The 25369-nt window shown below is 48.6% G+C and overlaps 3 protein-coding genes across 5 annotated transcripts in view; 1 reads left to right on the forward strand and 2 right to left on the reverse strand.

The window, feature by feature from the left end:
* The window catches only part of SDHA (succinate dehydrogenase complex flavoprotein subunit A), a 28270-nt gene extending 19936 nt beyond the window's left edge, over positions 1–8334 (reverse strand). Inside the window, exons 1-4 of one of the 2 annotated variants that reach the window (XM_037137318.2) lie at positions 8211–8334; positions 3429–3512; positions 2194–2355; positions 163–306 (exon numbers count right to left, since the gene is read on the reverse strand). In XM_037137318.2, the coding sequence (XP_036993213.1) occupies positions 163–306; positions 2194–2355; positions 3429–3512; positions 8211–8273 (453 nt within the window). In that variant the 5' untranslated portion in view covers positions 8274–8334. Of the gene's footprint in view, positions 1–162; positions 307–2193; positions 2356–3428; positions 3516–8210 lie in introns of both variants that reach the window. The other variant, XM_037137317.2, reaches the window with a different exon arrangement.
* A 50-nt stretch (positions 8335–8384) lies between these two features.
* CCDC127 (coiled-coil domain containing 127) lies at positions 8385–18015 on the forward strand. Of its 2 annotated transcripts, XM_053657192.1 has the most exons (4): positions 8385–8536; positions 9744–9874; positions 13260–13960; positions 16983–18015. In XM_053657192.1, the coding sequence occupies exons 2-3, from the start codon at positions 9754–9756 to the stop codon at positions 13919–13921; spliced, it is 783 nt and encodes a 260-aa protein (XP_053513167.1). In that variant the 5' UTR covers positions 8385–8536; positions 9744–9753; the 3' UTR covers positions 13922–13960; positions 16983–18015. The 2 variants fall into 2 exon arrangements, with proteins under 2 accessions (XP_053513167.1, XP_036993214.2); XM_037137319.2 differs by having other exon boundaries at positions 8386–8536; positions 13260–18015.
* LRRC14B (leucine rich repeat containing 14B) lies at positions 17974–25338 on the reverse strand. Its single transcript, XM_037137381.2, has 2 exons — positions 22919–25338; positions 17974–19598 (listed from the first exon to the last, which is right to left on the reverse strand). Exons 1-2 carry the CDS (start codon positions 23869–23871, stop codon positions 18953–18955), a joined length of 1599 nt encoding a protein of 532 aa, XP_036993276.2. The 5' UTR covers positions 23872–25338; the 3' UTR covers positions 17974–18952.
* Between the last annotated feature and the right edge of the window lie 31 nt (positions 25339–25369).

The raw sequence follows: 25369 nt of genomic DNA on the forward strand, positions 1-25369 counted from the left end.
TATTCCACAGAAACGTTGGCACATCAGGAAAGAGAAATAGTTCCGTACTAAATGAATGGCTGATAGCAGAAAAGACTTCCCTCGTTACATGGCTTATCACCACCCTTATCAGCCAACCACACTTGCATCAATACCGTTAAAAACAGACTGTGAGGATGTTACCTCAACCACAGAGGCAGGGGCCTGCTCTGTCATATAGTGGATGGCATCCTGGTCCCCCAGCCAGTCAGAGCCCTTCACAGTGTCATAGAAGTGCCACCTCCAGTTGTCCTCCTCCATGTTCCCCAGAGCGGCATTGATTCCTCCCTGGAAACAAACAGAGCAAACTCAGCAGCTACAAGTGGGAGCCCCACAGCACCTTCCAGGCTCATCGCTCCATGGATCCTCCCCAGGAACCAGAACTGGAGAAAGCCAAGAACTTGCAAGGTAGCATTTCAGGACAGATTCTAAATCACACCTCCTCCCCTTGCCAAGCTAATGATGTGGGCTGAGTTATTGCAACCCTCAGCCTCTGTATCTGCAAACAGGACATGAAGCTGAACACCTTGAAGAGTTACCTGGAGAACAAAGTGAGAGGTTACATGTGCAACGCTTCTCACCAAACCTGGCACATGAAACATACTCAACAAATCTGGGTGATTTTATGACAGAACGTTCCCAACGGCATCCATGGGCGTGTGTTGAAGACGAGAAGTACCGCCAAGTGAGAAACTCCAAACTCAGAGTCACCTCCCCGTACCCCCACTTCCTTTTGCTGTGCGTGGTCACTGCTGTATCCCCAACTGCCTCCACCCCTCAGAGGCACAGAAAATGCAGCTCAGGGGCAAATGTGAGGCTGGCCCTTTTCCTCCCCAACTTAAAACTGGATTCCTTGTCCTCTTTAGATAATGTTTTTTACATGAGGCACATTTCCTAACTCACCTCGCTCTTTTCCAATTGTTATTCAATTGCAACTTTTGAATTGAGCACACCCATGCTGGAATTCCTTCCCCACTTAGTGTTGCTGTGCCTCCATTTCCCAAGTTATGTGTCGGGACAAACTGAGTCACTGGCAGAGAGTGAGGAACCTTGTTACTCTCTTCCTCCCTTCTCCAACCCCTCCATCTGCAAACCCGACGCAACCCCGATAAAGTATGTTAAGTACCAGAGAAGTAGCAGGCCACAGAAGTCCGGTATAAAACAACACAGAAATACTTGGTCCGGTGCATGCATAAATGCTATCTGTTGTATGGCTGCCGTTGGTAAGAACCGGGGCCACAGGCGCCTGGTCTCTGGGCATTCCTAGAAATGCTCTTAGGACGCTCCCAGGCCCCTACTTGTCTCATCCTTCCAACTGCACCTCTTTTCTCAAGAACCAACATGCAAGTTAAGCTATCCTTTCCTTATTCTTTTTATTTTATTAATACTGCCCTACCTGAACACTTGTATTTCACAATATTTAGGATTATTTGTTTGTCTTTTTCCTTTAAGACAATGGATTCTCCAGAGGTATATATTTATTCTTTAGGCCACAAAGCAGAGCTTAGAACAAAGTATGTGGACAGCCTGAGAACACTGCTGGACACTGAATGCAGACTGTTCCAGAGTACAGTGGCGTACGTGGTCCCTGGAAAGTCGCCACACACTCTGTTGTCTCTACAAAGAAGAGACAGTCAAATAGGATTTTGGAATACTACCTGTATGCAACCTGTACACACCTACGATGCCAGAACAAAAGAACAAAATTATGAAACCACTGAGTAATTTTTACCGTACTCTTGCCCTCTTCCCTAAATCCAGAGCCACTATTTTTCTGTCCTGCAAATTCATGTCATCATCCAAGCTCATCGCCACATTTAATGGGGATGCAGCAGTAACCACCAGATTCAGAGCAAACAGAAAACAGGCCCACAGACAAGCTCATTTCAGACTGGTAAGTGCAGCAAAGAAAATTAAACCAAGAAGAGGGGAAGGGGACTCGGTGGAATGGTCACAGAAGCCCTGAGTGTGACTAGAGCAGAAAAAGAGTGACAACGTGGCCCCAGGCGATGGGAGTGGGGGCAGAGTGGGCAGAGATCCCTAAGGGAGCAAGGCCGAGTGAGCACAGGGAACACCATGGGAAGGCCGTCTGTGGCAGGAGGCTGCTCAGGCAGAGGCTGCACTGCACGGTGCCTTGCAGGTGCCAAAAGCACTGGGAGAGCCCCCTTTTCTTACCTGGGCTGCCACAGTGTGGGACCTGGTAGGGAAGAGCTTTGTAACACAGGCTGTGTTAAACCCTGCCTCAGAAAGGCCAAACGCAGCTCGCAAGCCTGCCCCTCCAGCGCCGACCACCACTGCATCAAATTCATGATCTACTACTGGGTACTGTGTAGAAATCTGGAAAAGAAAAATTCACCAGTCAATTACCCATTCAACTAGGCTGAACACATAGACTGTAGCTACAGTGAAGGGCTTAAAGGGAATGAAAGAAGAAATACAAAAAAGCCAAGTACTCAGAAGGCCTCTGCCCTACATGAGGCTGAATACCAACAACTTGTAGTCCTGAGATGTGGCGGGCACACCCTCTGTGGAAGGGGCCAGCCAGCTCTACCCACACTGGGTAGTGCCAACCACCCTTTGGAGCTAGGAACCCAACATTAGTTGGAATGCCGAAAACATAAAGGTACACCTCCAAGCAGGGAGCTGTAGACACAGGAAAGCACCAATACAATCTAAATAACAATTCTAAAGTTCGCTTTCCTTTTTAATGATCATGTTTGCCTTTTTTGTACCTACATATAGACATATAGATATATATATATATATATATATATATATATATATATACCTAAACTTAGAATGTAGTGTAGATCACAATTCTCCACTGTGATCTGCGTGCTTCCCACAAATGTTAAAATTAAATGTTGCTTTCATTTAGATAACTGTATCCTAGTTCATGTGCCTGACAGAAGAACCAAGGACCACAACTCTAGTCCAGGCCCACGTTTGCATTTTTGACTGAGAAGGTGCCAACGAGTATTCAGCAACTACTGTGAAGTCATGAGAAAAAAACCTGTAAGTAAACTTCAGTGTCTTCAGCAGAGAGTAGGTGAGCCCACTGAACACCAGAGCCCACACGGTCCTGTGTGGAGCGGGGTGTTATCATCCACCACAGTACACACTGTGCATCTGTCATTTGTCTTTTACAATTTTGTTGTTTCACTTGTTTAAATTTTATCTGGTTTATAGTTACATCACAGCTGTAAGAAAAAATGGTAATATCTACGTTTACATTTGTACTCCAATTAAGTATTAACTACAGTAAAAAATAACCGGGCATACACTGGAATGAGAATTTTTCCTTCAAATAAGACCTGTGTATTACTCAAATACAGTAAAAACTGGTATAGCTCATTACCCATCTAAGCCAAGAAAATCACTTACAATGGAACAAGAAGCCAAGAACTTACTGAATCAGAAACTTTAGCAGATGACCTCTTATTCCCATCAACACTGAAGTGAAAACTGCGGGGTCCCGTCTGCACTGCTGCCGGCTGCTGCGGAGACAGATGGAGAGCACTAAGCGTCTTGAAGGTACAGGGGACTTGTAATTAAAATTTCCTCTTAGTAGAGGTTAGTAGAGGAAAACAGGTTAGTTAACAAGTTAACAAGTTAGTTAACCTTCTTACATACTCAGGTGCTCCCCTTCACCTAGAAACCTCACCTGGGAGTCTGCACTGAACTCTGAAGGGTAGCACAGGCACTAAGGACTGACGCAAGCCCACAGGGGACTTGGTACTGTAGGAAAAGCCCTTCTAGGTGAAGCTGGTTTCCAAACAGGATACTTACTGACTCAGGCAGGTATACTTTCACAATAATTTCTTAATTTATGTTACATAAATGGACAAAGGGAAGACATCAATATTGTCTAAGCGGTAGTTTTGCAAACAAGGAAACACTTTCATTGAATCCACCATAACCCTCTTCATACTGGAGCTCCACCCATCTATGAGGCTTTGTGGTTTATCGGGAAAGGCATGGAACCTGTATCAGGAGATCAAGGCTCTAGAACAGGCTCTACTGCTTGCTGTGACACTTAGGCACCAGTGCCGTTATCCCTCCCTCCCCCCTCACAAGTCACGATTCCAGGTCCAGACATGCTCACAGTCCTGCTTCACCACTCACCACATCTGCACCAGGCTCCAGCCACACCGCCTCTCATCTGTCTGCACCACAGAGTCACTCCCTCTGCCCAGATGCGTATCCCTGGCCTTGCCCTAGAGAACCTCCACAGTTCTCCAAGTCTCAGCTTCATGGTCCCACCCTATAAACGTGTACCTGAGAAAACTGGTCCTAATGAAATCACCGCCCAGCAGGAGAGGCAACATTCTTTATATACTAAGAATGGCCATGAACTTAGGGGATATGTCTTTCCATTCTGAGGACTGCATATTAGTAGACTATAAAATAAACCAATGAGTCTTAGAAATTACAGAAGGAACAGCTTTAGGAAATAAGTACATTCAACAATGACAAAGGGACATGTAAGAGATGACTTCAAGTATTCTGCAATTTGAAGAGATGTTATTTATTCTGTGGGTTAAACAAATTATACTGTGGTATAAATAAGTGGGAATTACAGGGGAGAGAATTTGGCAAAACACGGTATGAAGTCTAACTGAGCCCTTGTAAACGGCTGTCCCCGCAAGATGAAAGGTCCAAGGCCAGGGCTCAGTGCCTCAACCTCCTGTAAGGACAAGTCGGAGGTGGCTCCTACCTTTAAAGCTTCTTCTAATTCTGAGACCAAATGATGATTGGCACAAATATTTGAGTTTATTTTAATAGCTCCAATTACAAAGTAGTTGCTTGGATTTTTAAAGAGCTGGACTGATAAGAACGATATTCTTAAAATGCCCAATTTATTTTTAAGCATGCTTGTCTTTATTAACATAGCCAATTTACTGTTTTCTTTCAGGAAATGAATTAAAAATAACTAAAAAGAACAAATATTCCTCTGCTTTAACTTTTTTAAATGGTAAAATCATATTTTAACAAAGAATGAAGTCATTGAAAGAATTTTAATACAACCAATTCTTGAAAATTTTATAAAGTTCAATATAAATATAGGTTATAGTACCAATAAAAACAGTGCATTCTGCAATATCAAATTAAAAGAGAACAGTGAGATTCCCTAGGCAACTGTGAATTCTTGTTTGGATATTCACAGTGAGTAAACAGACACACACCTAACTCTAACTAAATCTGACTGGAGTGGGGTGGGAGGATGACTGTGGAATTTGGAGAGTCCAACTGTAGCCCAATTTCTGTCTTTAGATAAAACGAATTTTGTGTCATTCATTAATCTAATGTTTTTAAAGGGAAACCATCAAACATTGTCTACAACGACAACACGAAGAATAGGGAAATCTACCGAAAGTACAACTAAAAGGCACTCACACCTTTTAATAGCATAAAAGTACAGGTGACTGGATTAGGAGGTAAAAGGGAGAACAAAGGAGAAGGGCAGAGGTTGCTATCCTCGATCCAGCAAAGTGGGGAGTCCTCAACTAACAGAGTACACGGGATTTGGGTCTGCCCGCTGGCTCCAGATCCTGCACTCTCCCTACTATCCAAGGACCCCGGAGAGGAAAATACTCTCTGGAACTCTAAATTAAGATGAATATCCAAGTTATCATCAAAACTGAACCACAATTATTCAGGTGAACCAGGGAAAACATCACATGCAACACAGAACTATGCAACTGGCACTTATGCCAAGAAGCAAAACAACGTTCATTCTAGACACACCATTAAAACATTCAGAACAATACATACAAAGAAATTAGATTGGGTAAGGGTCTCAAGGTCCAGGCAGTTCTAAATGTTATTTCTTGCTAAATGTTATATAACATAGCATTTTGCAGATGCAGCAGTAAACAGGATGAGAAAAGAACTCAGACAACTGATAAATGCAGCAACTGTGAAGAAGAAATCAACATGTAATTGAGCAAATTGTGTATATAAGCAATGGCTAAGCCTCCCTTTGGGGAGGCAGGGCTTTGGAAACTAAGCCTGAACCCCCTTTCCTGTACTTGCTGTAAGTAAATAAAACTACCTTGCCACAGCCACTTCTGGTTTTTGAATAGAGCATCCCAAGCAAAAACCTCTTAAGTCTGGCAACAAATCCATCTGAAGTGATCAGTTAACCAACAACTATTTGAGGTCCTCGGTTTTACTTTTCCTTTCCATTAAACTATTTGGAACAGTTACAAATTGTGTCGGTGCTTTAGGATAATTGCAAAGGAAATAATGGTAAAACAGGTTTGATAATTTTGTCACTTGAAAGCAGTTACAAATATTAAAATGACTTAGAAACACCACAAAACTGTATAAAATGAGACAAAAATTCTCTGTGGCATTTATTCAAGTTATCCTCAGTACCTACCTTCTGTGGACATTTCTCGGCACCATAAATTTTTTTTTATTGTGTCAAATCGATGCTTTTGTTCTTGCCGATCTTAACTGCCAATAAATATATTGCTTGGGGGCAGGATTTCCATAGAAAAACCTATCTTCATCAAGATAAAAAGATTTTAGAAACCTAAGACCATCTATTGCAGGCCCACCTTGTTCAATTTTACTGTCTCCATCTTGCCACCACGTTTACAACAACCTAAACACAGGACGGTGAAGATCCAAGGAGAAAATGGAGGTAAAGGGCTGGCAGCTAATAGCTGATTCAACAGAGATCACTTCCAACCATGTCAGTACCAAAGGTTTCCACACTCTGAGCTCTTCTTGTGATTAGAACCTTACTCTCCCAGCTGGAAGCTCAAACCAGAAGCTAGAATTCCAGTTCTGCCTGGGTAAAGGATAACTTCGGTTTTCATAAACTGACAAAGGGTGTGTGGTGGGTAAGGGAGTTCCACAGGCTGGAGGAGCTCTTTGATTGTGTAAGGAATGCTTGGGCACCAGTCCAGTTGAGTAAAGACATATCAGCCCTTTCCCAGTCACCACCAGTTACCAATCTGTCATTTCACTTAACAACTAGGAAGCACTCTGAGGTTTGTTCATGTTTGGCGGACTAAAAATACCCCATGGAACGCGACTTCACTTGGACTCCATACCTAATTTCGCCTTAAGAGCCAAAAAACGGAAGTGGCTGGGCAGGGTCAGTAAACCCGTTACAATATTTAAAAGGCTTTCCTCTGCTGGCGGGATGGGATGGCTGTCTAAACCCTTTCACATTCAACGTAATTTTTAGTACATACTTCTCAAGGAGAAAACTGCAGGTACAATGGCAATACTGTCGAATGCCTTGGTTCCTACTGGAACTTGTAAGCTGTAAATTACTAAGTAGGTGGGTGAACAACTTCATTTAAAAGAACCAAATAACTAAATCCTCTACAATTTAGTGTATTCACAGAGACTGTAAACTGCCGATTCTGAAGAAGTACTTGTAAGGAGTATGTCTGACAAACCCAGCACGTAAGTAGGGCTCAGGAAAGCTAATCCTCCACCCATAACGCAGGAAAACTAATGTCCCGACGTCTCCTCCCAAATGTGGTTTTTCAGTCATTGCGCTGAAATTCTTCGCCTGGTTTTTAGAAGTGTGCACCAGGACACAATACGAAATCCAAAATGAAGCACCCAAACTTCTTTGCCAGGCCTCGGTGTGGACACACAATCTGTGCTTTCTCGAAAAGGGGCCCGGTTTTGCAAACAGTTGTAAGGCAAGCTGAGGTGCGGCTGTTAGGCGTTTCCCCACCCCGCCTCGGGCAGCAAGGACACAGCCGGGTCGGAGGCCACAGGCTCGAACCCCCCTCTGCCACAGGCCACCCCATCACCCCATCGCCCCACCACAGAGCTGAGGGGATCGGACGGGATGGCCCCGTAGACAGTAGAGAGAGTGGCCCACCCTGCCGGCCTCCGCGATCGCATCGCGGTTCTGCCTCCATCCCAACTCCACTGACGTTTAAGGATTTCGAGGCCCCGGGCACCTACAGCCCGCTACCCGCCTCCTCTTGATGTTCAGGTGCCAGGAGCAGAGACCGGTCACCTCGGCCCAAACGTGCATCCACCCCCTAGAGGAAGGAGAGTTCCGGGCAGGATCGTGACCTTCACCCGGACGCAGGCCGACCAACTTCAGAGAAAGTCTGGCGCGGCCAGCAGGGACCTTCTGCCCCTACTTCGGCCTCCACCCGCTCCGCCCCACCCAACCCGGGTCAGACCCACCCGTGATGCCGACTCACCACCCTGTTCAGCGCCAGGCGCCTGAAGCACAGCAGCTGCGACACAACCCGAACCCCCGACATGTCTACCCTCTGCAGTGTACTGCTCCCAGCCCAGTGGTCCGGCCGCGCTTGCGCACTAAGCCGCGTCTAAAGCCGAGGAAGGAGGACACTGCGGCTGCGCACCACACCGCGCCCGCTGTCAAGGCTTGAAAAGAAACTGCGCCTGCGCGCCGCTCCACGACTTGGGGAGGGGGGACTAGTGCTTGGAGGCATCGCACCTGCGCAGAGAGGACTCACGGACTGCTGTCTACTTTGTTTCTGCGTTCCGCGCTCAAATCAAGGGGGTAGGTTGCAGGGTCAGCGCGCTCTGTATGGGGGAGGCCAGTGTTCGAGGGTGGGGCGGGGTGCCTCCGGTGGAAGACCCCGCGGTTGGGTGGGCTGATGACCTGGCCGGGATCCGGTTCAGCTCCGTGCTTAGGGGTCTTTACCCACTCGCCTGTTGTCACCTGCGGTCCAGATGGTGTTTCTGTTTTCGTTCCGTGCTGAGAGATGTCTGAGATCCTTTGTGGAAGGAAGCGGCGTGGGAATAATAGTAGCAATGGTCAGAAGTAATGTGATGATCATAATGCCGCTTTTAATATAACTTCAGATTATTAAAATCTTTTGGGGGTGCCGTTGTGTGCGACAATTTTGAATTATTTTGAGTAAGTTGACAAGGGACCGTTCACATTTTACTGACATTTAGATTGTTGCCAAATTTTTGCTGCTTGTAAATAAGGCCTAGCCTGTTTCTTTTTGTAGGACGGCAACGCTTTTATTAGAATTACATGTTCCCTCAGGCCACAGGCCCTGAGGGAGTAAACACCATGCTTCCCAGATGTCCTCTGACAGTCATGCAGTTTAGTACTTTCAAATAACTAATTTCTTACTCCATTGTTACCACAAACTCCTTACCGTGAAGTCCTGAGCCATATTTTTTGGCACGTCTTTATTGCTAATTGCAATTTTAGGTTTTTAGGTGTTAAGCAAGTGTTTACTGAAGAAAACCATTGAGATTTTCTAAATTGAGTTGAATCTTTTTTTGAGAGGGCAGCCTGGTGATGGAGATAAACCAGGAGCATCAGGCAGAAACATCTATTAGCTGCAGTTCATGACCAGTGTCTGGGATGAAGCCTTCACTCCCTGGGCCTCAGCCCCTCAATACTTGTCACCCTTCCTAAAGCAGCCAGTGTTTTGACACCTTCCTATTTATATGTCATAATGTACTACCATAATTTTAAACATTTTTATACTAAGGAACTTTCCTCATTCTACTTGTTATTTCAGTTATTGGGACATCTCTGTCATCACTATACTGTGAGCTGCTTTTATCTGAGATCTTGTTTTTCTTCTTTTGATCCCGTAAGATTCAGTGATAGGCAACACACATGTGGTCTGAATACAGTTTTTTGGAAGAGAAAAAGGACTCCTATGAGCCACGTAGATGATAAAATTGTGACAGATGTACTGTATTCCTTTTGTATGGCTAATGGTATTGTTATTTACTTTAAGGTATATCTTCATGAATAACTTAAATGACCCTCCAAACTGGAATATCCGGCCTAATTCCAGGGATGATGGGGGTGATGGAAGCAAATGGAACTATGCCCTGTTGGTTCCCATGCTGGGACTGGCTGCTTTTCGTAAGTCACAGTTTTCCTAAGAGTAGCATTTTCTGGGCTGGTAGTGTGGAGCCCAAAGACCTCCGGCTTTAGGACCTGACAGATGCAAGTGTACATCCTAGTTTTACCCCAAATGGTGTGTCTTGGGCAAATTACTTTACCCTCTGAGCCTCAGTTTCTCTGTCCATGGGAAGTGGCAAATCAGAGTTACCTTGATGTGTTGTGAGGGTTAAATAAGACAAGATATTTAGGAGCATTTTGTGTGGAGTGAGTTTTAATAACTGTCATCTCCCTTTCAAGGCTGCACTACTCTGCAGGTTCCAGTTGCCCTTGCATGGACTGAGGGGGAGAATAAAAAGGGCCTAAAGAAAACGTGTTGTGGATGTCTGTTTAATGTTTAGAAATCGGTCTTTGGGAGGCTTCATTTGTGAAACCTGTTCAGCCTAAAAATTCTGTCTGGTTTGAAGTAACTTTGCACCACTTCGGGGAAATTACCAGCCACCATTCAATTGTAATTACTCCAGCTCTTAGCTTACATCCCTCACTACATGATAAATTTTCTGATGCTTAGGAGTTGGTTTTATATATTATCATATCCCACAGTTCTGGCTTGGCACATAAGAATATGAGAAAATGAATAATGGAATGGAAGAAAAGCAAAAGCTGCCTTCTGTTTGCCGTGACACTTTCTACAGGGTGCTTTTTACATGCCTGGATTTCTTGGGGGGGTGGGTTTATGTAGGGGTAGGAAGTGGAGGCTGACAAGAGTAGAGTTTATCAACCTTGTTTATCTACCTTTACTTTAGTTACTGGCATAGTCTAACACATTTAAGTTGCAATATAATTTCTCAACCATGTAATTACACATTTTGGGGGGAGAATCCTTCTAAGAATGCAGTTAAAAGACTTCTCTGATCACATTACCTAAGCAAAACCACCAAGAAGAAAACAAAATATGCCTCAACCCTTCTCAGGGATAGAAAGCATCATTTCCAAAGTCCCAGGACAAGAACTTCAAAAGTAAAAGTTATTATGAAAGTCTATAAAGCTGGAGATGAGTTTCAAAAACAAACGGAAAATGAGTCACTCCAGGGCCTCTCCCAGCCTCAAAACTAATTATTACATTAGTAATGGTAATTGTAAATCTTTCAATTCACTCACCAGTTCATCACCTTAGCCGCAGGCAACAGATAGTGTTTCCAAGTCGTGCTTCGCAAGGTGGCAGGCTGGGGAGCTTGTCCAGGGCAGTGCCTTAGGGCTGGATTTAGTCTTTCACTGAGAAGCAGGCACTGTGCAGATCACTGCGGCATAAAAACCAAGTCTGGTCACACTCTGTGGGGCTGGATGTTTAGTTTTCTAAGAAAGTGCCAACATATTTTCCAGAGTGGCTGTACCATTTTGTTCTCACACGAGCTGCGTGAGTGGTCCAGATTCTGGGCTTCCTCATCAGCATTTGGTGTGGTCACTATTGTTTCAGCTTCACCCATTCTTGTAGGTGAGCGGTGATGGCCTGCTGGGGTTTTCATTTGCATTTCCCTGATGGCTAGTGATGTGGAGGATATTTTCACTACTTACTTGCCATCAGTGCATCCTCTGTTCCTGCCTTTCAGCCATTTCCTAATTGGATAGTTTTTAACGCTGACTTCTGAGGCTTTACTGTATTCCAGATTCTAGTGTTTATTGGCCTTCCAGCTTGCAGACATCTCCTCTCAGTCTGCAGCTTGTCTTTTCATTCTCTTCATGGAGTATTTCACAGAGCAAAAGTCTCACTTTTGATGAAGTCCAGTTGAATCAACTTTTCCTTTTATGGGTCATGCTTTTCCTGCCAAGTCTGAGAACTCTTTGCTTAGCCTTAGGTCTTGAAGATTCTCTCATATGTAGTTCCTAAAGTTTTAGTTTTATGTTTTACACAAAAGGCTTATGATCCGTTTTGAGTTAATTTTTGTATAAGATCTGAGACTTGGGTTTTATTTCTTCCTTTCCAATCTGTTTGCTTTCTGTTTTCCTTTCTTGCTTTCTTCACTGGCCGAGACTTCCAGGACTCTGTTGAATCGTTCCTGATTTTACAGGAAAAGCTCACAGCCTTTTCACCATTAAGTACAATGGCAGCTACAGGTTTTTTACAGATGCTCTTCCTACATGTCAAGGCCAGGAAATTCCCACGATTCCTGCTTCTCTTTTTATCACAAATCTTAAGTTTTGTCAAATGTTTTCTGCATCAGTTGATGTGGTTGTTTGATTATTCTTTACTCTGCTAGTATGTTGGGTTCCATTGACTGATTTTTTAATATGAACCACTCTGACAGGTTTTGGAATAACAAGTGGGCACGTGGTCATGCTGTGTCACTCTCTTTGTGGAATTACGTTTGCCAACAGGTTGCTAAGGACTTCCATGTCTCTGCCCATAAGGGATACACCGGGTATTTCAGCCTTTTGGCAGGGCCTTCTCTCTTCACACCCGCTTCAACTTCCTAATTTTTTATTTCAGTTAGTGTATTTTTCAGTTCTAAAATGTCCATTTTTTGGTCTTCTGTTTCTTCACTGACACTTTCCATTTCTTTGCTTTTCATTATGATGGGCGCCTTAAACATTGACCTCTGTTGTCCAAGCAATGGTGTCCACTGATTAGCTTTTTTTAGTCAATATGAGATCTTCCTGATTCTTGGTATGAAGAGCAATTTTCAGTGGAAACCTGCGCATTTTGGGTGATATGTTATGAAGGTGGTTTTCGTTCAGGCCTTTCCCGACTGGCTCCATGGGCAGTGCTCCGATAGGACAAGGGTGGTGCTGCCGCCTTCCTCCCAGGCGGTGGGAGGAGTCCGGGCTCCCCAGTGTCCTCTGGCTCATCGCCACCGTGTCTTGACGTTGAACTTCTTACTCCATCTTTTATGTACCCCTGTCATAGCAGGCAAACATCTGGGACCTCAGCTGGTCACTGGTGATGGCCAGGCAAAGCCAAGCACATTTTGAAATTTTACTATAACCTGGCCAACAATATTCGAAGCCTACCCATATCAATTTCTTTCAAAAGTAACCCATATTAGTTTTGAAATCTTGCCGACAATATGTGGGGCACTGTGGCCAGACTAGGTTTGAGAGCAAAAGAGAACAGTGGGGTTTTCTTAGCGATGGAAAATTGGGAGACTGAATTGGGGACTCTGCCTGCAGCCTGTCATACTCATCCTGTGGGAGCCCTTTTCTGATGTAAAAACTTGGTGTATTATGTAGTTTCATACAAAATATTATCTTTTTTGTAACTCTCAGGACTTGAGAATTTATTGAATTGCTATCTTAGCTGCTTTATTTATTTGTTTTTTTTAAGACTATAGAATTTCAGCTCTGGCTGAAATGAAAAGCTCCAGCTTTTCATTATGTGTGTTTTTCTCCCTCAATTTATTCATGTCAGGTTGGATTTGGTCTAGAGAATCCCAGAAGGAAATAGAAAAAGAGAGAGAAGCATACCGTCAGAGAACAGCTGCTTTCCAGCGGGATCTTGAAGCCAAGTACCATGCCATGATCTCGGAAAACCGACGTGCCGTTGCTCAGTTGTCTTTGGAACTTGAAAAGGAGCAAAACAGAACGACTAGCTATCGAGAAGCCCTTATCGCTCAGGGACGCAAGTTGGTGGAAGAAAAGAAGCTTCTGGAACAGGAACGGGCTCGGGTCATGCAAGAAAAGAGACAGTTGCAGCCCTTGAGAAATGCGTATCTGAGCTGCCTGGAAAAGGAAGAAGACTGGCAGAGGAGGGCCCGGCTTCTGCTGAAAGAGTTTGAAAGCGCTCTTTCAGAAAGGCAGAGTATCTACTGCAGCCTGGTCCTCCCTCGCCGCAAGCGCCTGGAAATAGAGAAGAACTTACTGGTCCGAGCATACACCGACCCCATTGCTGCAGACCTAGAAATGGCAGCAGGCTTGACCGACATATTTAACCATGATACCTATTGTGGTGATGTCTGGAACACCAACAAACGCCAAAATGGGAGACTCATGTGGCTGTATCTCAAATATTGGGAACTACTTGTTGAAATGAAAAAGTTTAAGAAAGCAGAGAAAGCCATACTAGAAGAGTAAGAGGAGAGGATGAAATAAGACTTCTTGTAATGACTCAAGGTCAGACCGTCTTTGTGGCATTCTGGGTTATCCAGTGGTTGCTTTTTCCCTTCTTCCTGTTACCTGAGTCACCTGTGTTGTGGCCACTTGCACAGTGTCCTTCCAGCCTGCCACCCTCTGAGTGGGACAGCAGCCGTCAGCAGACACAGGGTTTGCTCCCTGATCCTCTACAGTTACTAAGGAAGCTGTTTCTCAGAAGCGGTTTTTAAGCTGTTGCCATTTTATTAAGCAAAGAGTATATATAACCTCATATCTTAGCTCTAGCGTAAAACTGTTTTTTAAGAAAGCGAAATACAGTAGTGAGCCGCGCTATAAGAAATTTCCTGTCTGGTTTTATCACTACCTAAATAACTTCTGCCTTTTCCACAAATTATTTTTCTTTCTTCTAAAATTACATTTAGAAGTCATCAGGTAATGGATAGAACTTCCTACTGCCAAGTAATGGACAGAACTGCCTAACAAATGGCAATTGGGAAACAGTAACATTATTGAGGATTTATATTTTAAACATTTCTCCCACCAAAGGGAAAAAAGGGTTTCTTGTATCCACTTGATTCCCTAGTAAGTGTTTGGAATTTGGCTTGTCTGTATTCAGTAAACAGATATTGTTGATTACTGATGACATACAGTAAAAAAAAACCTGCAGTTTCAAAGATACCTACCACTTACATGTATAATTTTTACTCCTTACAAAATGTTTTTACATAGATTATCTCGATTTTTGCCACAAATCAATAGGTAGGAAGGCTCTCGTGGCCCTGTTTTTCACAAAGCTAATATAATATGAATCAGCCTTTACTATTCTTTATGCATGTCACTCAAGTAATCCCAATCCCACCCCTGTGCAGTAAGTTAACGTTACCATCCTCTGGGTCCAGGGTCCCCGAGACTACCCCTAGGTTGGATGACTCAGCACAGAGCTGTGCTCATCGTGAAGATTTAGTACCTGGAAAGGACACAAAAGGAAAGGCTTGTGGGGTGGAGTGAGGAGATCAGGTGCAGCTCCTGAGGCCCCTCCCAGGGGACTTGATTCCCAGCAACGAGCTTCGACAACCTACAAGGGACACTCCACAGAGATAGCACCCAGCGTTTCTGCTGAGGGCTGGTCACGCATGTACCCTCTGCCTGGCATGGCACATGCCCAGCAAATTCCAGAATCCCAGAAGGAAAGCAGGTGCTCAGTCCGAACTCTCTGCACATGGTGTAGGAACAGTCAGCCACTCTTACTGGTTAATGGTGGTGGGAACCCTCCCGAAACTCAGGACCCCAGATGCTAGCCAACTGCAGACTCCCTAAGCAGACCTTTAAGAGGACACCATGTCAGGCCTGCTGTGTGAACTCTTTTCTGTCCATCATTTTACAGGTGAAGGGAGCTGGCAGCAAGGTCAGCAAAAGTTACCTGCTCAAGGTCACCCTGCGGTCACCTTGGAGCCAGCATGGACCCAGTCAGTTTGGCTCCAGAGCTGCTGCTAACTTAGGCACAAATGTACCATAGTAAGTGGCCTTGCAGTGACAGGGTTGAGATCCATCTAGTTTCAGATCCTGTCTCCCTGCCCACCTGCTTGCCTGTCTGTGTGGCAGTAAGACATACTACTGAAAACATTAGGCTCATAGAAAACTTCAGTTAACAGTAGAGTATAATCATTAGAGCTGCACTTTGTGGAGTCCGTACTGCCCACTGAATCTTATGTAACTTATGCTTATGTGCTGTTTGAATCCTCAGAACCATTTCAGAGATGAGAAAGCGGCCTCAGTAAGTTCCCTACAATGGAGGCAGGCCCTGTGCCCGGCTCTGCCTGGAGCCCCGGGGCTCTGCTCACGGGCCCAGAGCTCTCCCCGAAGGCTCAGAGAGTCTTTCCGCCCTATGGCCACCGCCAATCCGAGCACGTGATTTCTGCCGTTAGATCTGGTGCATGTTCTGGTTCCTGTTTCTCCAGATTTGTCACATGTCCTTGGATAAATTACTTAATGCTTTTTCTCTTGGTTTTTGTCATTAAAATGAGGAACATACACCCAGCCGTTTAGTAGGTGAATGATTTTCAAGGAGAATCGTTAGTCTTCATCGTATTTTTTAGTGTCCAACATGCTCTGAGCCTCGCCTCCTTCAACAGCTAGAACAGGTGAATATGTTCAGATAAAATCACTTTAGATTGTAAAAGTAGTACGACAAGCTTTCTACAGAAAAAATGAATTAGGCCACATTGTATTTGCCTGGCACAGTTGCCTTCTATTGGCAGACTTCAGTGTCAGTTTGATGCCATCTGTCTTTTTTGGTAAAGATGTTATTTATTTACTTTCTTAGGGGAAGGAAGGGAGAAAGGAAGAGAAACACCGGTGTGTGAGAGATACATGGTGGCCTCACACACCACCAACTGGGGACCAGGCCTGTGTCCTGACTGGGAATCGAACCAGTAACATTTTGGTTTGCAGCTGGTGCTCAGTCCACTGAGCCACGCCTGCCAGGGTGACATCTGTCTTTTTAAAATTGATGTTGTTAGGTTTGAAATGTTTATACAATGTGGTTCACAGCGTCACAGATGTACCAAAAGATTTCTGGATAAAGTGAGATTATGGTGGAACATTGTTGAACTGAAATGGTTTTACAAGGAGAAAAAGAATAGCTACTCAAGAGCTGTGTGAGTACATAATTGAAATGAACTCTCAGGCACAGGAGTTGTTAAAGTAGGATAAATCAGCGCCCTCTCTTGGCCAGAACGGTGAACAGGAAGTGGTGCTGAACTCCAGGAGGAAAAACAATGCTTAATCCTCTATAAAGGACGTAGGGGCAGCAAGGATGGGATCCCTATGTTCCAGGTGGTGGTCCCCACAGTCCAGAGAAATTGTCCCCCAGTGTCCATCACAGTGGTCCCATCATATCTCCATTTGATTCACCTGTCTGTCCCCTATCCCGAATACCTTTTCTTTTGAAATTTATTTTTCAATTACAGTGACATAAAATATTAGTTTCAGGGGTACAGTACAGTGATTAGACATTTATGAGTGCATTTTCTCACATCTACAGTTTGCTTCTGTGTGGGAGCCACATCTCCTGCTCCTGGACCGCTGCAGAAACATCAGGCATCGTGAAAGCCACACGTCACAGGCTGGGCAGGTGCAGTGAAAGCCTGTTGTGGCTGGGTGCGCACACTCAGGGCCGGGCTGAGCGAGTGCACAGGAGCATGACGTTAAGTGTGCGCACCGGGCATGTGCGGAGGCACGGTCCCGTTCAGGCTGCTCCATGGGCTTCGAGGTGGCTCCACTGAGCCCCCGGCCTCTTGGGTTGCGTAAGAATGGATTGTTCCCTGGGGACTCCAGGGCACAGGGGACATTTGCCACCAGCAGACATCTGTGTGCCTGCTCCTGCCCCAAATCACAGATCCCAGGCCACCATGCCACCCCTGGGCCCTTCTGTACCAAGGCTGCCAGGCTCAGCCAAACACATGGGGTCCCACCTGGCTGGCACCCAGAGGCCAAGTCTGTCATCAAGAGAATTGTACAGACACAAAGAGTGGAAGCTACTCTGCTCTTCGCAGTTAGAATAAAATTATTTTAAAAGGTTGCCATGCCTACTCTCTTTCCAAGAGCTTCTTACAATGGCAAACTACATGTGCCAGAAATAGGATTCCAGAGACAACTCGCAAAATAGATCCAGGTGTGCAGCAGGTCAGCAGAGAGCAGATCTGATTAGCATGGATGCTCCAAGTACCCACTTCCCTATCCCCTGTCCACTCAGTGGAAGGAAGGTTACTGCCCCCCTCAGCCAGCAGGCCCCCAAGAAAGCACTCACTCACTCTGGAGACCCAACCCCAGGGGCCCCACTCCTTTGTGGGAGGAAGGCATGGGACATACCTAGGGCAGGAGTACCTGGGTGGGGACACACCTAGGGAGGGGGCGGCGTGGAGTTGGACCACAGGGCAAACGCTCATGGAGCCTCTGGTGTAAGGAGGGTTTGGCCAGATAAAGTACTAGCTTCTGTCTTAAGAAAATGTTTTATTTTCTTAGGTTCCTTTAAAAATTCTGAATTGCACTGAAATTAAAATCACATCTGAATAAGACACACTAATGTTTTATTTGTATTTGATCATCCTCATCACCTTTGCACCAATCAGAGCTTGGTGGAAACCAGGCCCGCCTGTGTCCTCTCGTGCACCAGGACTGCGACAACCAGGCAGAGCTGCTCCCTTGGACCCACAGAGGGCCCTGCCTGGGGCCTGGGCCTCTGAGTCTAAGGAGGCGGAACCTGGGCAGCAGGGAGCAGGGTCCTTGTGGGCACTGTGGCTTCCCTGCAGCGCAGACGCCCTCCCCAGGCTTCGGTGGGTGGAGAAGGCCTTTTGGTTCCTTAACCCTGTGCTCTCGGGCTCACCAGCAGCAGCAAAGCCTGAGCACTGCAAACCCCTGGAAAGTGGATAGAAGCCATTAGTCACCGAAGCCCATGGTCCATGGTCTGCTGGCCTTTGTAAATACCCAAACAGACGTCACCTGGAAGCATCAGCACCACAGACGGGGGGGGGGCAGCGTCCGGCTTCCATGCTCTTCACCTCCACTCTTTTCCCAGGTGGTTGTTTTCTGACATCTGCTCTGTGACATCTCCTCTCATTTCTTCCCCCTCATGCCAGCCTGATGTCCTGCTCCGCACCTCCTCTTCGCTACCACTACCAGCCTGCACCTCACACACAGCCCGGGATGCACCATGACCAGACGGCGACTCTAGGTCCCTGGTGCCTTTGTGCCCACCACTGATGGTGGCTTCTGTGGGCATTTTCCATTCCAACGTGCCCGCTGTGCTCTGATGCTAAAGTGGCCCTTGTGTCACATCTACTAGGAGGCAGGGCTTCTTCTACAGTGCCTAACGGATACCACGAACAACTCTGACTAAGCAATGCTTTGGGCGTCAGTGGTGAGGGCACCAATGCTCGGCCCAAGCTGCCGGCCTGGGGCTGAAATTCGACCTGCCGGCTGAAATGCCAGACCCGCTGTGGCCTTTTGAGAGGACTACTCCATTTGTTTCAGTGCCCTGGAAAAGTTTTCTAGAGCAGTTTTGAAAGCTTGCAGCAAGAAAGTTCCAAGTTCATTGCTTGTTTCTTGAATATCCGGGTCAAAGCTCCCAAAGACTGGTGTGGAGACCTCGATGTCATCCCGGCCAGCTCTCAGCAGCACCCCACGCAGGTCCTCGGCAATAGTGTTGTATTTCTGCTGGTCAAATCTGGACATGGCCAGCTCATCCTGGGGGTAGGCGGCACCCTCAGGGTAGCAGTCCTTGGGCACTGGGAACTCCACCCACCGCAGCTTGGGGAGCTCACAGAGAGCCAGGAAGAGGCGCCGCAGGGCGGAGGCGGACAGCGGGTTGCCCAGGAAGCGGAGCTCCTGGAGCTGGTGACAGGGGCTCAGGGCCAGGATCAGCGTGCTCAGGTGGCGGTCCTCGATGCTGCACTCCTCCAGGGTGAGGACCCTCAGGGTCTGGGCGGCCCTGCCCAGCAGCCTGAAGAAGGTCGAAGGGAAAAGGTGGACCAGGCTGTGCCCACTGAGGTCCAGCACCTCCAGGTGGGTGGCATGGGTGCAGTCTGCCAAGAAGGCCATGTCCGCATGGTTCAGGGAGCAGTTGGCCAGGTCCAGCACCCTCAGCGGGGTTCTCAGGGGGCTGCAGGGTGGGTGGAAAACAGCAGATGTGAGAGGTGGTCCCAGGGCAGAGCTCTAGGGGCAGTCGGGTGGATTCCGTGTTGGGCCAGCAGTCCACACTCAGAGGGCCAAAGCCACCAGCTGCCTGATTTCATCCTGCCTGAGAGCTAAAATGGTTCTGACATTTCAAAATAGTTGCACAAATCAAAAGAATAATAGTTTGTGATATGGGAAAACTACATGAATTTCAAGTTCCAGTGGCCATGAATTAGGTGTCATTGGACACAGCCTTGCTCATGTATCTATGCGCTGTCCGTGGCTGCCTCGGGGTCAAAAGGCAGAACTGCACCCTTGAGACAGTGGTGTGGCTGTGGGGAGGGAAGAGTTAACTTTACCAAAGGCAGGTCTGGCCTTATCTGCAGTTCCTGAAAGGACAAAACTGTGTTGCCAACCCTTTGTGGGGTGACTGTAAGGAAGTGACCACAGTGGTCCGTTAGAGAACGTCTGCTCATAAGCTTGTTGCAGGACAGTGAAGACACATGTGAACTGGCAGGAACTGAAACACCCAGGTTTCATTCAAGAGTAAAAGCCAGAAGGTTTTCGGGCTGGGAAGGGCCTCGGAGCCATTTATTCCAGGCTTAGCATTGCTTGGGACCCAAAAGGCCCTGCCTTTGTGATGGAGGTGGCCTGACATTAATAAACACACAGCCGGGTGCAACCCTGCTTTGGCCCAGGGTGTTCAAAGGCAGGAACAGCATGTGCCACAGGTCCTTTGAGAGACGCCTGGTGTCACAGGACGAAGTATGGTGTCTTGTTCTCCATCCCTGCCCATCCTCCTGCTGGAGCTACCTCCCCCACCACTTCCTGCACCTGCACTATGCATGCACCAAGCACCTGGTGTCTACCCATGAACCTGCATGACTGAGCGCTTGCTGTCTACCCATGGTGTGCTCACAGTGTCCTTGCTTGGCTCCATGGGTGAATGTTTCTCTTCTCATTTTTTTGATGCCAGGTCCACCCATGAGGAAATCCAGTCAATCCTCCCTCACATCAAGTTCAGGTCTGAGCTCTGCTCTCTACCTGCCTTGCTCACAGGTGATCCTTCCCCAGTCCTCTTTTACCTGCACTTGGCAGGGCCTCCTGTGTGGAAAAGGGTCAACAGAGCAGGCCTGACTACCACCCTTGGGAGGCCTGTATCTGGAGCTTGGATTTGGGGAGGGTCCTGCCATCCAACTGATGGGTGGTCCCTGGCCTTAGATTGTTTGCAAAAACAACACGGTTCATACGAAGCCCCTGCTTCCTTCTGGGGTACGGAGCCCACCTACTAGTGCCCAGAAAACACCCCGGGCATGGGTGTCTAATGAACCCCTGGTAGATGACACCCACACAGTGCCGAGGGACAGAGCGTGTCCAGCTGCTCCACCGGGAGGCGACCTGGGAGCCCCTGCCTGACCCCGCCACCCTGCCCCACCTCGTCCCACAGGCTTTCTCTCTGTGGACTGTGCCGTGTCCTTTTCTAACAGATCACAGCTGTGAGGACGACTGTGGACTGAGTCCTTCGAGGAATCGCCAAACCTGGGTGGTCTTGAGTGCCTGACACCTCCTACAGGGGTCTCCTTGCCCCTCCATCCAGGTGTGTTGGGTGGACCAAAGCGGCCAGAGCGGCCCTTGAGAATATGAACCGATGATGCCACCCCCTTGTTCAGAACTTCCGGGGCTGAAGCCCTTCACTCTTTTTTTCCTTCCCACTGCCCTCTCCCTGCTGATGCCTGGCCCTGCCACACCCCAACTTGGACCTTATGCACCTGGGATCCCCTTCCAGGTTATTGTGCAGGAGGCTATTCCTCAGTCTCAAAGGTGACCTCAGGGGTGTGCCTTCCCTGACGGACTCCATGGACCTTCCAGGAGCCTTAGACAGGCTCTCGGCAACCAGCCTGACTAAAATCTGCTATGGAGCACGGGCTCCATCCATTGGAGGGTCAGAGTGTGCTGGGCAATGGGAGGGTATGTCAGGGGCTGCACAAACAGCACAGCCCTGTCAGGCCTGTGATGGGTCCTTTTGGCTGTGGAACACATTCCCCAGCACAGGGGCACCTGTGGGTTGAGGACCCAGGACAGCTAAATGCGGGACTGTCCTAAAGGTGCCAGAGAGCCAGCCACCCATCGGAGATTTACTTATATGTGGGCGTGGTGGCCACCCTTCCCTGTGTCAGGGGATTGGGTCCCGTGGGGGCAGGAGGAGGAGCCCTCCTGCCTCTACCTGGCAAACCTGGGATGGAAGAGCAGGGGTGGGGAGCCAGGGGACCTGGAGCGGGGAGAAGGGGTGTGGCCTCAGGCCATCTGGGCTGGCAGCTCCTGGGTTCCATTTGTGTAAAAGAGAAACACCTGGAAGCCAAGGGCTCCCTAAACTAGAAAAGAAACCTTCACACTCCTTGGCTCAAGAAATGAAAGCTCAATTTTCTATACACTTTTATGAGTATATTCAAGGTGGGTGACCACCAAGGTGATCTAACAGCCCTCCTGGTGCTCCCGCCCTTGTGTGGTGGATGGCTCCTAACCACCGTAATGAGGACAAAGTGAAGACACACTCTCTCGAGGAGGCTACAAGGATGGCCTCCGCACCGGGCGCTCTGACTCTCGGATGAGCAGCCAGAGGCTTGTGGCGAGCCCAAGTGACATAAAGACCAGGCCACCTGCCCACAGCCAGGTGAGTGAACCTGGAAGCAGATCGCCCACTTTCCTGCCCAACCAAGCCTTCAGGGAGTCCACAGCCCACCAACAGCCAGAGGCAACCTTGAGGTAAACTTGTGCATTCAGCCCAGTGCTGGAGTAGTTTGTTACAACAGTAAGTGGTTAACACGATATAATACAGTTACTGCTGTGCCATTCGTTTGCTAATCAGTAGTTTTCTCTTTTGCTTACTGACTGGAAACAGTGCTACCCACTCGCCCTCTAGTCTGGCCCTCCTGCTGCTTTCTCTTGTAAGTCGCAAGGTCCTGCTAACTGGTCCTTGGTACATCTTTTTTTAAAATATTTTATTTATCTTTAAAGAGGAAGGAGGGAGAGAAACATCAATGTATAGTTGCCTCTAGTGCATCCCCTGCTGGGAACTGGCCTGCAGGGAACTGGCCTGCAACCCAGGCATGTGCCCTGACTGGGAATCAAACTGCGATCCTCTGGTTCGCAGACCTGCGCTCAATCCACTGAGCTACACCAGCCAGGGCCTTGGTACATCTTTAGCTTAGCTTCCAAGAGGGCCCTAGGTTGCCCTGACCCAGATGGGCGGCTGTGCGCAGACATTGCACCCACCCTGCAACCTCCCTCTGGTGACCCCAGACTCACCCAAGCAGTTTCTGGATCTTGCCCGTCAGTGTGGAGAAAGCCACACTCAGCTCGGTGAGCTGGGTCATCTGGCTGAGCTCCCAGGCGATGGAGGTGAAGAGGGGGTCCTCATCCTCTGCGGTTGGGGTGCAGGCAGGGGGCCTGTCAAAGGCCTTGGCAGGCAAGGTGAGCGAGGTCAGCTGGGGGAAGTGCACCTGGGCCAGCAGCTGCTGCACATGGCCAGCATGCAGACGCACATTGTGCACCACCTGCAGCCTGCGCAGCTCGCCTGGCCTGGCCAGACACAGCACCTGCAGGAGCTGACTGGGGTCTAGGCTGTCCGCCCGGAAGGACAGGCAGTGCACACGCAGTGGGGCGGGGCCAGCCGGTGCCAGGGCCTGTACAACGGCCTGGAAGTTTCCCTCAGTGACGAAGAGATCCGCCAGGACCTTTATGGAATGCTGGGCTGCATGGGGACCCACCTGCAGCTCACAGCAGGTCCTGGCCAGCAGCTCAGTGCGGCCCCACCTGCCCAGCGCCCTCCCACAGGGGCACTGTTGCACCTGCACATCTCGGACTCCCATGAGGTCGGCCAACTGCAGCCGCTGCCGGCCCCTGCCCCGGAGCACGTGGTCCGCCAGGCCCCTCACACAGGCCTCCAGGCAGGCCCTGCAGGCCCGGTCCCGCAGGTCTTCTGAGTGGTCTGTGCTTGGCGCCAGCAGGGTGCCCAGCCGGAACTCCTCCAGTGGCCAGCGCTCCAGCAGAACTCGGATTACCTCTGCCTGCTCCAGCAAGTAGCTGGCTTTGAACAGAAGTGGGTAGAGGTTGTGGGCCACACTGTCCAGGCTCTGCAGGGCCACCTGGGGGTGGGACACCAGGGCCTCAGCAGAAGCAAAGCGTAGTGACTTCATCATGCCCGTGTGCGGTGGCAAAGGCAGGACAGTGCTCTCCCCTTGTGATTCTCCCAAAGACATGAGTATGCCCTCCTCCCCTATTTTTAACTGCAGCTGCTGTGAGCAGCTTGCCTTTGGGAGGGAGGCGGCCAGCCAGTCCTCTGGTCATCTGATGGTTATTTTGGTCCCTGGTGCCTGTTTGGCTCTAGGCGAGGTGTCTGGCAGTGGCTGGCTTATCTTGGTGGAGCTTGGTTGGTGAAAGCAGAGCTGAGTGTTCAGCTCAAGGGGGCCTGGGCCTCGGAAAAGTGCTGCCCGTGCCCACTGCAGCAGTGGCCTGTGCTTGGGAGCGGCAGTAAGCCGGTCCTGGGGAGGCTTCCTTGGGGGCAGCACGAGCTTGCCCCGCAGTCGTGGGAGCAGAGAACACGGTCAGCCTCCGGGGACTGGAGTCCGCCCCTGCTGTACATCTGCAAATAGCGGCTCAGTACCAAGAATGGGGGAGTGCACCTCTGACAACTTTCCTGATCTCGAGAGAAGACAAGAAACGCCAGCCCCATGAGGTGTTGACACTACTTTGTCCCTGTAGGTGGTTCCTTGTGGGCCTGCCTGACAGCAGCTAGGAGAGGTACAGCTCAGCTCTACCCCCACCCCCTGCAGTGTCCAGCTGCCTGTAGTGTCCTCATCTGTGACCACAGGACCCAGGAGGTGGCCGGTGCCGCAGGTTGGATGGCAGGCGCTGGGACCTGCCATGCCTCCCCGACGGGGTGTTCACTCACTCTGAGCAATGTTCCACATACACCACTTTGGCATAGGGATCACTTTGAGCTAAAGGCACTTGAGCAAGAGCAGGTGTGCTGACCTCCCGGTTCCTCTTGAAAGCTGGAGCTAAAGCTCCATGTGAAAGTCACCTCCCTGCACCAGGAGGGGTGAGGAGCTCAGGCCACATTCTGAGACCGACTGACCTCAGGAAGTACATCACCTTCCTTTACTTTCCACAATCGGCTCTTTGCTCAGCCGATTGGAGAAATGCTTGGGCTTATCCACTTGGGGTCTTCATGTCCTGTGAGGGCTCCCCTGTCGCCTAAACTTTTTGTTAAATAAATCAGTTTGCTTTTCTCTTGTTAACCTGTCTTTTGTTACTAAGGTAAGTGGGGAAGCATTTCCTTCCTACAGAGCCTGGGCATCGATTTGATTGCTGTTAACTGATTACTGAGTAACACCCCAACCCCAACGCACACAGACACACGCACTCACAGTCACCATCCTTTGGGGCAGGGCTGGAGCAGTTAGCGCACAGGCCACCTGGGCAAGCACCAATCTGGAGGCATCACAGCTGGGACAGAGATACAGAGAGAGATGAAGAGGAGGAGGAGGAGAGGCTGAGGAAGGCAGTGGGAGGAAAGGACGCACTGAGGGTGCGGCCCCTCCCTCAGGGTCCTGCCAGGCAGCTGCCCCTCTGAGCCTCGCTGCACCTCAGCTCCCAGGGTGGAACCACCACAGTCAGGCAGGTGAGGTGTGGGCATTACCAGAGGGTGTTCCGTGTGGATGTGGACCCCAGAGTGAGGCCCTGCTGTCCCGGCCA

This window comes from Artibeus jamaicensis, unplaced genomic scaffold, assembly GCF_021234435.1.
Source record: "Artibeus jamaicensis isolate MK-2021 breed Jamaican fruit bat unplaced genomic scaffold, CSHL_Jam_final scaffold_369, whole genome shotgun sequence".
In the NCBI taxonomy this organism is placed as follows: Eukaryota; Metazoa; Chordata; class Mammalia; order Chiroptera; family Phyllostomidae; genus Artibeus; species Artibeus jamaicensis.

Excerpts from the sequence above, each read along its gene's own strand:
- CCDC127 (XM_053657192.1), top strand. The coding sequence starts at position 9,754 with ATGAATAACTTAAATGACCCTCCAAACTGGAATATCCGGCCTAATTCC. Across the intron at positions 9,875-13,259 it reads GCTGGGACTGGCTGCTTTTC|GTTGGATTTGGTCTAGAGAA; the intron begins GTAAGTCACAGT and ends TATTCATGTCAG.
- LRRC14B (XM_037137381.2), bottom strand. The coding sequence starts at position 23,871 with ATGTCTTTGGGAGAATCACAAGGGGAGAGCACTGTCCTGCCTTTGCCA. Across the intron at positions 19,599-22,918 it reads AAGATCCAGAAACTGCTTGG|CCCCCTGAGAACCCCGCTGA; the intron begins GTGAGTCTGGGG and ends CCCACCCTGCAG.